The following is a 14310-nucleotide window of genomic DNA, read 5'->3' on the forward strand; positions in this document are numbered from 1 at the left end:
AAATATTTTTAGAGGACTATATGGGCGTGGATTTTTTAAAAAAAATATTTTTAGAGGACTATATGGGCGTGGATATTTTAACAAATATTTTTAGAGGACTATATGGGCGTGGATTTTTTTAACAAATATTTTTAGAGGTCTATATAGGCGTGGATTTTTTTTAACAAATATTTTTAGAGGTCTATATAGGCTTGGGTTTTTTTTAACAAATATTTTTAGAGGTCTATATAGGCGTGGATTTAAAAAAAAAATTAGGAGTAATAAATGGGCGTGGATTTTTTCTAAAAAAAATATTTTTAGAGGACTATATGGGCGTGGATATTTTAAAAAAAAATTTAAGAGGAATATATGGGCGAGGATTTTTTAAAAAAAATGTAAGAGGAATATATGGGCGAGGATTTTTTAAAAAAAATGTAAGAGGAATATATGGGCGTGGATATTTAAAAAAAAAATATATATATAACCTAAACCTAATCTAAAATGGAAGTGGACCCAATAGTCAATCCATTTTATAAAAGAGTCAAGTAATTGACTGACTGACTAATTCATCAACGCCCAGACGAAACGGCTAGAATCATGAAATGAATCATGCATGAGGTTCCCTCTTGATGTGTCAGATAAGGCAGGGTTTTCGTAATAGAATGGTACGAAAAGTATTAAAATGTACTAAATATGGTACCCTTTGTATTTGAGGGAGCAGTAAAGCCAGAACTTTGGAATGAGGGTCACGGATGGCGTATATGATAGATGTACCAAAGGGTTCTTGGATATTCACACTATAAGTTCTAAAATATACTACATTCGGTAACATTTTCGTATCATGTGAACAGTTATAGCTAAAAACTTCAAATTCAAAATGGGAATCAAGGTTGAGGAGTAGGGTCGATGTAATGAGGTAAATTTGGAAGTGTGTACTCATGTATAGGGAAAGTACTAAACGTTACTGGATTTAGTACAATTTGGATTTGGAGGAACAGATGGAGCTGGAATCCTGAAATTTGAAATTAACATTACTGGCGGATATGGATGTGCACGAATTATTTAATACATGGGCGATTTGAGTGAGCCGATAGAGCTGGTATTTTGAAATTTTGTAATAGGATTACTTTTGCATTGCGGGTCCTTTTAAAAACATATTACAAAAATACATGATTACAAGGTCCTTGCATTACAACAAATCAAAGCATTTTCAGGTCCTTTAAAAATAATAAAATTAAAAAAAAATCTCGCCTTGGTTACCCTTAAAAAAATTATTATGAAAAAATCTACACGGTCTTGAAATTGGGGATTTCTGAATAAAAATTATTTTAAGGACCATCATCACACATGGATTTTAAAGAATTTTTTTTTCGAGGACTTTGAAAGAGCTTGGATTTTTAATAATTTTAAAGGACCAACAATAAACGACGATATTTGAATATTTTCTTACACACTATCCTGGCGTGATTTTTTCAATAAATATTTTTTTAAGGTATTTCGAGACAGGTGGTTTTAATAGATATTTTCCAATGACTATGAGTAAGTGCATCTTTTAATTATTCAAAAGTGGACCGAATGACCCATTTACTGAATGTAATCTAAAGACCTCTATAAAATTTCAAAACTCAAACCCAAATATTCAATTCGGCAAATATTGAAAAATGAGCTCGGGGTAAAGCCATTGAAATTCCAAAAAAATGCAAGAACTTACACCGCAACAGAAGAAAAATAGACTCAAAAAAGTCAAAGAGTTACTTCGCTTGGTCGAAAGTGGTGAACTGACGAATTTGATTTTCTCTCTCTCCGATGAGAAAATATTCATTGTCCAGCAGTTTGTAAATGAACAAAAATGATCGTGTTTACTTGCCAAAGAGGTCAGCTGAAAATATGCACCTTCGGTTGGCCACCAGAACTCAAGCGCCGGCCATGGTTATGGAGTGGGCCGCCATAACAGCCGATGGTCGTTCTCCGCTCGTATTAATTGAACGTGGCATAAGAATAAATGCCGAATATTATCGCGAAAATATTCTGGAGGGTGTATTAAAGCCTTGGGAATGCAAACATTCCATCAGAACTCAGCACCACGCACTCAGCACGCGCCACCCAAGAATGGTTACAAAATGCCGTTCCTCGCTTCATTTCCAGCACATAGTGGCCACCAAAATCTCCGGATGGAGAGTTGTGTCTGGAGTTTTTTGGAAAGCAAGGTTGGCACTAAAAAATACCAGTGTCGATCACCTCAAGCAAGCGCTTCGCCGGGAATGGCCCAAAATACCGCAGAGCAACATTTGGGCAGCGTGTGACGGTTTTTTTGGCCATTTGAAGGCCATAATTCGTGCCAAAGGTGACCTTATTCTAAAATTTGATGCCATTTCCGACTTTCTTTGCTTTCATTCAAAAAATGTAAAAAAAATAAAAATTAATGCGTTTGACTTTGTTGCAGTTTTTTTTATCAAATGTGAAAAGTAGTCTTCTTGTCCGACCCTATATAGGCCTTGGTCTAGTAGTGCTGTTCTGAAGGTACACTGCATAAAAAAAAATAAATAAATATTTTTACTCCTTACTAAATTTGATAGAAAATTGAAAATCTTTGTGTATTTCGCTAAAAAAAAATAATAATAATTTTGATAAGAAAGAGATAGAACAAACTTTATTCCCAAGAGGAGTAGCTGAGCGTAGAATTTTTTAAAATATTTTTTGGAGAACTTATTTAAATCTGGATTTTGAAATGAGTATTTTAGAATGGAGTATCTAGGACTTGGATTTTTATTTGTATCGAAAATATTTTTTCAATGGATATCAGAGTGGCTATATTTTCTAAAATTTTTGTTCAAAGTCCTTCAGTGATCATGGATTTTGTGCAAAATATTTTTGCAAGGACTATCTAAGGGTAGATTTTTTCCATAATATTTTTTCAAGGAGTCTCTTGGCGTGGGGATGTCCTCAATTATTTTTCCAAGGACTACCAGGAGCTAACTAAATTTTATTTCATGTCGAGGCAGACCACTGTCTATACCACCAACCAATGGTGTTGAAAAAAAGCCACCCTCCCTGCACACGATGTTGGGTGAAAAGTTGTCTTTTTGTGGTGGGGTTTCGGCATTGTTGTTGTTCTTCTTCTTCTGCTTCTATCAAGCAATACTCTTTGCGTGAAATTCAATATTTTGTTCTTCTTCTCCCTTTTTCTGTTGTTTGCTTGGCAAAAGGGAAACGGAGAATGCCGGTTATTTCGTAACTTGTGTTTTTTTGCACAAAAAAACTTTAAGCGGACGTCTTGTTGTTGTCATGGCTGAGAAAGCTAACAAAGGGAGAGAGAAGGCGGCATGCAGGCAGGGAATTCATAAGGGGAGGGCAAGAGGGTGAGGGAGGTGGGAGTTAGAAATAAAAGCACACACCAATTTACAGCATGCACGTGATGACACAACAGGAGAGCCAAATAAGAAGAAGAAGAAGAACAACAAAAACAACAACACGATGAAAATCTTCAAGAACAAAAGATTCCGGAAAAACGATTTCAGATATATATTCGATAAATATGGGGATGTGTATGTGTGCCTGTGGAACAGCTGATCATGTAAATTTAGTGCGAATGAATCATCGGAGCAATGGTCCAAAAAAAGAGCAAAATTTTTATTATCGGGGGAAATTGGGTGTTGGAGGGCCCTCCCGGTGGCCCCGGATGGCTGGCCGACTAATAACAATTATAAACGCTGAGGTAATAATATTTGTTTGTTACCAAGTTACCAATTGAGCCATAGAGCCGAACAATGCAAACTGGTGTTGACAACGTCAACAAACACCAGTCAGTCAGTCGAACACATGGCATCAATGCTGGCCGTAGATGGTGACGATGATGAATGTGTCATGTCAACCTATGGGTCAACAATCACAACATGGGAAAAACATCACTCAAATTGAGGGGATGATGTCCTTTGTGTGATATCGAAGGAACTATTTTTATTTTTGCAAACAATAACAACAACAGTGGAACCTTACCCGCGATTTTCACGGCCTGGAACATCGACTTACCTAAAAAGAAAAGAAAAAGATTCTATTAAAAAAATTGATTTTTTAATAAATTTTTTTTTCAAGGACCAACAAACAAGGCGTGGATTTTTTAAAAAATATTTTTTCAAGGACCAAAAAACAAGGCGTGGATTTTTTAAGAAATATTTTTTCAAGGACCAACAAACAAGGCGTGGATTTTTTAATAATTATTTTTTCAAGGACCAACAAACAAGGCGTGGATTTTTTAAGAAATATTTTTTCAAGGACCAACAAACAATGCGTGGATTTTTTAAAAAATATTTTTTCAAGGACCAACAAACAAGGCGTGGATTTTTTAAAAAATATTTTTTCAAGGACCAACAAACAAGGCGTGGATTTTTTAAAAAATATTTTTTCAAGGACCAACAAACAAGGCGTGGATTTTTTAAAAAATATTTTTTCAAGGACCAACAAACAAGGCGTGGATTTTTTAAGAAATATTTTTTCAAGGACCAACAAACAAGGCGTGGATTTTTTTAAGAAATATTTTTTCAAGGACCAACAAACAGGCGTGGATTTTTTTAAGAAATATTTTTTCAAGGACCAACAAACAAGGCGTGGATTTTTTTAAGAAATATTTTTTCAAGGACCAACAAACAAGGTGTGGATTTTTTTAAGAAATATTTTTTCAAGGACCAACAAACAAGGCGTGGATTTTTTTAAGAAATATTTTTTCAAGGACCAACAAACAAGGCGTGGATTTTTTTAAGAAATATTTTTTCAAGGACCAACAAACAAGGCGTGGATTTTTTTAAGAAATATTTTTTCAAGGACCAACAAACAAGGCGTGGATTTTTTTAAGAAATATTTTTTCAAGGACCAACAAACAAGGCGTGGATTTTTTTAAGAAATATTTTTTCAAGGACCAACAAACAAGGCGTGGATTTTTTTAAGAAATATTTTTTCAAGGACCAACAAACAAGGCGTGGATTTTTTTAAGAAATATTTTTTCAAGGACCAACAAACAAGGCGTGGATTTTTTTAAGAAATATTTTTTCAAGGACCAACAAACAAGGCGTGGATTTTTTTAAGAAATATTTTTTCAAGGACCAACAAACAAGGCGTGGATTTTTTTAAGAAATATTTTTTCAAGGACCAACAAACAAGGCGTGGATTTTTTTAAGAAATATTTTTTCAAGGACCAACAAACAAGGCGTGGATTTTTTTAAGAAATATTTTTTCAAGGACCAACAAACAAGGCGTGGATTTTTTAAGAAATATTTTTTCAAGGACCAACAAACAAGGCGTGGATTTTTTTAAGAAATATTTTTTCAAGGACCAACAAACAAGGCGTGGATTTTTTAAGAAATATTTTTTCAAGGACCAACAAACAAGGCGTGGATTTTTTTAAGAAATATTTTTTCAAGGACCAACAAACAAGGCGTGGATTTTTTTAAGAAATATTTTTTCAAGGACCAACAAACAAGGCGTGGATTTTTTTAAGAAATATTTTTTCAAGGACCAACAAACAAGGCGTGGATTTTTTTAAGAAATATTTTTTCAAGGACCAACAAACAAGGCGTGGATTTTTTTAAGAAATATTTTTTCAAGGACCAACAAACAAGGCGTGGATTTTTTTAAGAAATATTTTTTCAAGGACCAACAAACAAGGCGTGGATTTTTTTAAGAAATATTTTTTCAAGGACCAACAAACAAGGCGTGGATTTTTTTAAGAAATATTTTTTCAAGGACCAACAAACAAGGCGTGGATTTTTTTAAGAAATATTTTTCAAGGACCAACAAACAAGGCGTGGATTTTTTTAAGAAATATTTTTTCAAGGACCAACAAACAAGGCGTGGATTTTTTTAAGAAATATTTTTTCAAGGACCAACAAACAAGGCGTGGATTTTTTTAAGAAATATTTTTTCAAGGACCAACAAACAAGGCGTGGATTTTTTTAAGAAATATTTTTTCAAGGACCAACAAACAAGGCGTGGATTTTTTTAAGAAATATTTTTTCAAGGACCAACAAACAAGGCGTGGATTTTTTTAAGAAATATTTTTTCAAGGACCAACAAACAAGGCGTGGATTTTTTTAAGAAATATTTTTTCAAGGACCAACAAACAAGGCGTGGATTTTTTTAATAAATATTTTTTCAAGGACCAACAAACAAGGCGTGGATTTTTTTAATAAATATTAAAATGGAATTTCCTTGCAAATAATAATAAATAATAAAATCAATTCTCTGAAGTGTTACCGGAACTTAATATTGAAAAATACAGGGCGAGATGAAAAAACTGCAACCAACTTTTAGACTGCTGTCATTTCTAAACCACTTGTCCGACAGCTGTTAAAATTATTCAGTGTCTGGAGTATTTTGGAAAGCAAGGTTGCCACTAAAAAATATCACCTCAAGCAAGCGCTTTGCCGGGAATGGGCCTAAATACCGCAGACCAACATTCGGGCAGCGTGTGACGGTTTCATTGGCCGTTTAAAGGCCATAATTCGTGCCAAAGGTGACCAATTCCAACAAATCTAAAGTTATTCTAAAATTTGATGGTATTTCCGATATTTATTGCTCTCATTCAATAAAATTAAAAAAAAAAATAAAATTATGGTGTTTGACTTTTTTCCAGATTTTTTTTTAACCCACCCTGTACAAATCATCAACCTTCGGTGATAACAGCATAGAAATCAATTCTGTGAAAAACGATTAAAAAAAAATAAAAATTACAATAACAATGATAAGAGTATATCAGGGATGGTAAAAGTTCACGATTTTGGGCCTTTTTGGGGGTTTAATAAAATTCTTTAAAAAATCCACGTTTCTGGGCCTTTTTGGGGGTTAAATAAAATTCTTTAAAAATCCAAGTTTCTGGGCCTTTTTCAGGGTTAAATAAAATTCTTTAAAAATCCACGTTTCTGGGCCTTTTTCAGGGTTAAATAAAATTCTTTAAAAATCCACGTTTCTGGGCCTTTTTCAGGGTTAAATAAAATTCTTTAAAAATCCACGTTTCTGGGCCTTTTTCAGGGTCAAATAAAACTCTTTAAAAATCCACGTTTCTGGGCCTTTTGGGGTTTAAATAAAATTCTTTAAAAAATTCACGTTTCTGGGCCTTTTTGGGGGTTAAATCAAACTCTTTAAAAAATTCACGTTTCTGGGACTTTTTGGGGTTTAAATAAAATTCTTTAAAAAAACCACGTTTCTGGGCCTTTTTGGGGTTTAAATAAAATTCTTTAAAAAATCCACATTTCTGGGCCTTTTTGGGGGTTAAATAAAATTCTTTAAAAAATCCACGTTTCTGGGCCTTTTTGGGGGTTAAATAAAATTCTTTAAAAAATTCACGTTTCTGGGCCTTTTTGGGGGTTAAATAAAATTCTTTAAAAAATCCACGTTTCTGGGCCTTTTTGGGGGTTAAATACAATTCTTTAAAAAATCCACGTTTCTGGGCCTTTTTGGGGGTTAAATAAAATTCTTTAAAAAATCCACGTTTCTGGGACTTTTTGGGGGTTAAATAAAATTCTTTAAAAAATCCAAGTTCCTGGGCCTTTTTGGGGGTTAAATAAAATTCTTTAAAAAATCCACGTTTCTGGGCCTTTTTGGGGGTTAAATAAAATTCTTTAAAAAATCCAAGTATCTGGGACCTTTTGGGGTTAAAAAAATTCTTTAGAAATATTTTCAAAACGTACATATTCAAATAAGTGCCATCCCTGATAAGAAAAGCACAACTGCTACTCAGAAATGCTGATAAGAGATTCCCATAATTATAATCAATTGAATATAAATTAAATTAATTCACAACAACTGTAAGTCAGTCAAAGTCACAAGATCAGCGGCAAGAATTCGAATCATGAAATATTTCAATTTTTTATTAATTTTAATTGTATCTGTCGCAGTCAAGGTAAGATTCTGAAGATTTGAAAAATTTCAAATCCTAAAAAAAATATAAACAAACCCCAATTTTTTGTAGGTCAACAATGCAGTGCCCCTGGAATCCTTTGAGGTGGACAGTAGGGATCACTCCCTTACGACGGATGAAAAATTAAAGGAAACCAAACGTTTCAAGCTGCTGGAATTTGCCTATGAAAATTTGCGGAGAACCATTTGGCCCGAGGAAGTTTACACCAAAATGTCCGAATATGTAGAGGCCCTCAAGAAGTGGTCCCAAGAGGATGACCATTTACGAAACGCCCATTTCTATGGAGAATTTGAAGAGGCCTTAGAAAATTGTGCAATTTTACTGAAAGGCCTCAGAAACGATCCTGGCAATTGTCAAAAACAGAAAAGTTTGAAATTTAATAACGACAAAATTCGTTCAATATTTCAATCGGTGACCAATGATGATCACCTGCAATATGGCTGGACTTCGAAATATTCCGATATGGTATTGCAGTTGCGTGACGTCATGCGTAACTCTTTCGAAAAGTTCTTTGTGAAATTGGAGGAGAGGGTGAAGGATTTCATTGGCAAGTTAAATGAGGCCGAGGAACATGAAAATGCCGATATTGTCCAGTGGCAGGAAAAGTTCTCACAGGAAACGAACTATATTCGCAAGGAGATATTGGTAATTGAGTTTATGGGGCTATTTCCAGATGAGCGACCCCTGGTGGAGAGTAAATGTAAGATACGCTATACAAATGGTTTGTAAAAAATACTCAATAAACAATACCTCTGTAGGCCTTCTTAGGGTTTAATAAAATCCTATAAAAATGCCTCTCTGAAGGCCTTTTTGGGGTTAAATAAAATTCTTTACAACATTCACATTTGAAGGCCTTTTGAGGGTTAAATAAAATCCTATAAAAAATGCTTCTCTGAAAACCTTCTTAGGGTTAAATAAAATCCTATAAAGAATGCTTCCCTGAAAGCCTTCATAGGGTTAAATAAAATTCTATAACAAATGTCTCTCTGAAGGCCTTTTGGGGGTTAAATAAAATTCTTTAAAAAATCCACGATTGAAGGCCTTTTGGGGGTTAAATAAAATTCTTTTAAAAATCCACGTTTGAAGGCCTTTTGGGGTTTAAATAAAATTCTTTTAAAAATCCACGTTTGAAGGCCTTTTGGGGTTTAAATAAAATTCTTTTAAAAATCCACGTTTGAAGGCCTTTTGGGGTTTAAATAAAATTCGTTTAAAAATCCACGTTTGAAGGCGTTTTGGGGGTTAAATAATGTTTTTTTAAAAAATCCACATATCTGGGCCTATTGGGGGTTAAATAAAATTCTTTAAAAAATCCACGTTAGAAGGCCTTTTGGGGGTTAAATAAAATTCTTTAATAAAACCACGTTTGAAGGCCTTTAGGGGGTTAAATAAAATTCTTAAAAAAATCCACGTTAGAAGGCCTTTTGGGGGTTAAATAAAATTCTTTAATAAAACCACGTTTGAAGGCCTTTAGGGGGTTAAATAAAATTCTTTAAAAAATCCACGTTAGAAGGCCTTTTGGGGGTTAAATAAAATTCTTTGGAAAATCCACGTTTGTGGGTCTTTTGGGGGTTAAATAAAAATCTTTAAAAAATCCACGTTTCTGGGCCTCTTTGGGGGTTAAATAAAAATCTTTAAAAAATCCACGTTTCTGGGCCTCTTTGGGGGTTAAATAAAATTCTTTAAAAAATCCACGTTTATGGGCCTTTTTGGGGGTTAAATAAAAATCTCTAAAAAATCAACGTTTCTGGGACTTTTGGGGCTTAAATAAAATTCTTTAAAAAATTCACGTTTCTGGGACTTTTTGGGGGGTTAATAAAATTATTTAAAAAATTTACGTTTGTGGGCCTTTTGGGGGTTAAAAAATCCACGTTTATGGGCCTTTTGGGGGTTAAATAAAATTCTTTAAAAAATCCACGTTTCTGGGCCTTTTGGGTTTCCATGTTAGAGGTTTTGTGTGAATAACCCCTTAACTGCCAATTTCAGGATGCCATGGCAATTGTTTTGCCATTCTGCGGGTATGAGGTGTTAATAACCGGTAGCTATGGTGACGAATACGTAATGTTATGGTAGGTAATAGAAAATTATTCCGGGTTAAATTATAACTGTTACACAATGGGTTTTCTGGGAGACGGAGAGAGAGAGAAAGAGAGGTTTTAAGGACCCCAACAATTTGTATTCACCGTCGATATGTTATCCTTGTTTATGTTGTTAAAAGCATGCATAAATTTCGAAAAAGGACAAAGTATGAGTAACACAACACAAGCTCCAAAAACCACCGACAACCGGTCAGTGAGGCGTCAGACCAACAACAAAATAAAAAAAAACAATCAATTGCAAAGAGGAGGAGGGGGGGGGGGAATTCACATAACACAAAGAAAACTATGATAAAAATAGATGAAAAGGAAAAATAAAACACAGATGGGAAAACGGCCACCTGAATGTATGAGTAATATTATTTTTCGACAACCGTAATTTAAAGGGCAAAAACTGCATTGAAATGTGGCTCAAGCTCTCTACATTACCTAAAGAGAGGAAGAGGGAGAGAGAGAGAGAATTGGTAAAAAAATAATGAGAGAGAAAAATTGAAACAATTATCCTGTCATTAAATATAACACTAAGGAGTCTTATACCTCACAATTAAAATACCCATGGAGAGAATACATTTCCAAGAGAGCTTAAAACAAGAGAGAGTGGACGAGAGACCATAATACGATGAGTCGTAGAAACCGAATGACGTTACATGTTTGCCTCAACACGACAATAGAATAGCGGCGCCATCGTTTATAAGACCTCTGGCTGACAAATGTGGAGAAAACTATTCTCTCTCTCCCAGCCTTTTCTAAATGAACTCCACTCTCTCTCTCTCTTTCTCTTCTCTTGATTTTCCTTTTGTATTTCATGAATTTTTGCTGAAAATGCACACCGATGAATCACTGTTTGTTTGCTTGCCATGTATTGGTGTAGCTGTGTGAAAACTTGCCTTGGTATTGGTGTGCGTGTGTGTTAACTGTTATATTACTTTGATGGCTGGATGGCGGCGGCTGGTTGCTTGGTCGGTTGGTTAACAATTTTCTAGGTTTAGTATACTTAAGTTTTGTAGTATTTTTAGCTATATTTTTTATGACCATAGTTTGTTGTCTATAGTATTTGAGCAGGAATTATGCCGACAAGGATATCACAAAAAAGGGTGTTACATTTACTGGGGTGATATGAAAAGGAAATTTAAATTTACGGATAAAAATATTGTGGAGGGATTTCAGAGGTCATAAAACAAATTAGGAGCCCTTTATGATGGGAATAAAAATTTTTAACAAATCCATGCCTGAGGACCTTCTTAGGGTTAATTAAAATTCTTTAAAAAATCCACGTTTCTGGGATTTTTTGGGGTTAAATAAAATTCTTTAAAAAATCCACGTTTCTGGGATTTTTTGGGGTTAAATAAAATTCTTTAAAAAATCCACGTTTCTGGGATTTTTGGGGTTAAATAAAATTCTTTAAAAAATCCACGTTTCTGGGATTTTTTGGGGTTAAATAAAATTCTTTAAAAAATCCACGTTTCTGGGATTTTTTGGGGTTAAATAAAATTCTTTAAAAAATCCACGTTTCTGGGATTTTTTGGGGTTAAATAAAATTCTTTAAAAAATCCACGTTTCTGGGATTTTTTGGGGTTAAATAAAATTCTTTAAAAAATCCACGTTTCTGGGATTTTTTGGGGTTAAATAAAATTCTTTAAAAAATCCACGTTTCTGGGATTTTTTGGGGTTAAATAAAATTCTTTAAAAAATCCACGTTTCTGGGATTTTTTGGGGTTAAATAAAATTCTTTAAAAAATCCACGTTTCTGGGATTTTTTGGGGTTAAATAAAATTCTTTAAAAAATCCACGTTTCTGGGATTTTTTGGGGTTAAATAAAATTCTTTAAAAAATCCACGTTTCTGGGATTTTTTGGGGTTAAATAAAATTCTTTAAAAAATCCACGTTTCTGGGATTTTTTGGGGTTAAATAAAATTCTTTAAAAAATCCACGTTTCTAGGACTCTTAGGGGTTAAATAAAATTCTTTAAAAAAATCACGTTTCTGTGACTTTTTGGGGTTAAATAAAATTCTTTAAAAACTCCATGTTTCTTGGTCTGATTTGGTTGAAAAAATATTCTTTAAAAAATCCACGTTTCTTGGTCTTTTGGTCCTTGAAAAAATATTCTTTAAAAACTCCACGTTTCTTGGTCTTTTGGTCCTTGAAAAAATATTCTTTAAAAAATCCACGTTTCTTGGTCTTTTGGTCCTTGAAAAAATATTCTTTAAAAACTCCACGTTTCTTGGTCTTTTGGTCCTTGAAAAAATATTCTTTAAAAAATCGACGTTTCTTGGTCTTTTGGTCCTTGAAAAAATATTCTTTAAAAAATCCACGTTTCTTGGCCTTTTGGTCCTTGAAAAAATATTCTTTAAAAAATCGACGTTTCTTGGTCTTTTGGTCCTTGAAAAAATATTCTTTAAAAAATCCACGTTTCTTGGTCTTTTGGTCCTTGAAAAAATATTCTTTAAAAAAATTCACATTTCTTGGTTTGATGGCCCTTGAAAAAATATTCTTTAAAAAAATCCACGTTTCTTGGTCTTTTGGTCCTTGAAAAAATATTCTTTAAAAAACCCACGTTTCTTGGTCTTTTGGCCCTTGAAAAAATATTCTTTAAAAAATCCAAGTTTCTTGGTCTTTTGGTCCTTGAAAAAATATTCTTTAAAAAATCCACGTTTCTTGGTCTTTTGGTCCTTGAAAAAATATTCTTTAAAAAATCCACGTTTCTTGGTCTTTTGGTCCTTGAAAAAATATTCTTTAAAAAATCCACGTTTCTTGGTCTGATGGTCCTTGAAAAAATATTCTTTAAAAAAATTCACATTTCTTGGTTTGATGGACCTTGAAAAAATATTCTTTAAAAAAAATCCACGTTTCTTGGTCTTTTGGTCCTTGAAAAAATATTCTTTAAAAAATCCACGTTTCTTGGTCTTTGGGTCCTTGAAAAAATATTCTTTAAAAAGTTAAAGTTTCTTGGTCTTTTGGTCCTTGAAAAAGTATTCTTTAAAAAACCCACGATTCTTGGTCTGATGGTCCTTGAAAAAATATTCTTTAAAAAATCCACGTTTCTTGGTCTGATGGTCCTTGAAAAAATATTCTTTAAAAAATCCACGTTTCTTGGTCTGATGGTCCTTGAAAAAATATTCTTTAAAAAATCCACGTTTCTTGGTCTGATGGTCCTTGAAAAAATATTCTTTAAAAAATCCACGTTTCTTGGTCTTTTGGTCCTTGAAAAAATATTCTTTAAAAAATCCACGTTTCTTGGTCTGATGGTCCTTGAAAAAATATTCTTTAAAAAATCCACGTTTCTTGGTCTTTTGGTCCTTGAAAAAATATTCTTTAAAAAATCCACGTTTCTTGGTCTGATGGTCCTTGAAAAAATATTCTTTAAAAAATCCACGTTTCTTGGTCTTTTGGTCCTTGAAAAAATATTCTTTAAAAAATCCACGTTTCTTGGTCTTTTGGTCCTTGAAAAAATATTCTTTAAAAAATCCACGTTTCTTGGTCTGATGGTCCTTGAAAAAATATTCTTTAAAAAATCCACGTTTGTTGGTTTTTTGGTCCTTGAAAAAATATTCTTTAAAAAATTCACGTTTCTTGGTCTGATGGTCCTTGAAAAAATATTCTTTAAAAATCCACGTTTCTTGGTCTTTTGGTCCTTGAAAAAACATTCTTTAAATAATCCAAATTTCTTGGTCTTTTGGTCCTTGAAAAAAATATTCTTTAAAAAATCCACGTTTCTTGGTCTTTTGGTCCTTGGAAAAAATATTCTTTAAAAAATCCAAGTTTCTTGGTCTCTTTGGTCCTTGAAAAAATATTCTTTAAAAAATCCTGAGGGTTTCATTCTCATCACTCCAATAATGTTGGACCCTTTATTCCAAATAATTATCAAAATTCACCGTATCGAGTGAAAACAAGGAAACACACATTTGCCGACCAGTACCGTGGTGCCAGGCAGCCAACCAACCAACGAAGCCAGTTCGTCAGTCACAGGGCAATTTGCCTGCCAGTCACCTAACCTAGCTAGACTCCACCACTTTTTCCCTTATCCTTCCTTCTTCTTCCTTTGTTTCATTTTTGTTATCATTCTAGATTTTTATGCCACAAATTTCCTTAACGCCGTCGCCACTAAGGCAACAACAACAGCGACAACAGTGGCTAAAATTCGCTACAACAAAGTAGAGTATTGGCGTCAGGAGTTTGGTTGGTGGTCTTGGAGGCAAGGGAAATATGGGTAGTTGGTTTGGCGTCAGCGAGGAGGAAAGGAGGGAAGGCGCCACTACTCATTCAAAGTTACCTTTAATGAGAGCTTCCTTTCGGAAAAAAATAAAAAAGAAGTTGAAACTATGTTTCCCG

The 14310-nt window shown here is 33.6% G+C and overlaps 2 protein-coding genes across 2 annotated transcripts in view; one reads left to right on the forward strand and one right to left on the reverse strand.

Moving 5' to 3' along the window:
* Positions 1-14310, reverse strand: part of LOC101890538 (stathmin) — a 380557-nt gene that overhangs the window by 158021 nt on the left and 208226 nt on the right. The gene's annotated exons all lie outside the window — the stretch shown is intronic.
* Positions 7725-8643, forward strand: LOC101890369 (uncharacterized). Its single transcript, XM_005183150.3, has 2 exons — positions 7725-7870; positions 7940-8643. The coding sequence occupies exons 1-2, from the start codon at positions 7820-7822 to the stop codon at positions 8615-8617; spliced, it is 729 nt and encodes a 242-aa protein (XP_005183207.1). The 5' UTR covers positions 7725-7819; the 3' UTR covers positions 8618-8643.

The sequence above is a fragment of the Musca domestica genome, unplaced genomic scaffold (assembly GCF_030504385.1).
Source record: "Musca domestica strain aabys unplaced genomic scaffold, Musca_domestica.polishedcontigs.V.1.1 62, whole genome shotgun sequence".
NCBI classification, from domain to species: Eukaryota; Metazoa; Arthropoda; class Insecta; order Diptera; family Muscidae; genus Musca; species Musca domestica.

What these genes read in the sequence shown, in the direction of transcription:
- LOC101890369 (XM_005183150.3), top strand. Translation starts at nt 7,820, where the DNA reads ATGAAATATTTCAATTTTTTATTAATTTTAATTGTATCTGTCGCAGTC. An exon ending in TTGTATCTGTCGCAGTCAAG is followed by an intron (nt 7,871 to 7,939) that starts GTAAGATTCTGA and finishes AATTTTTTGTAG; the next exon opens with GTCAACAATGCAGTGCCCCT.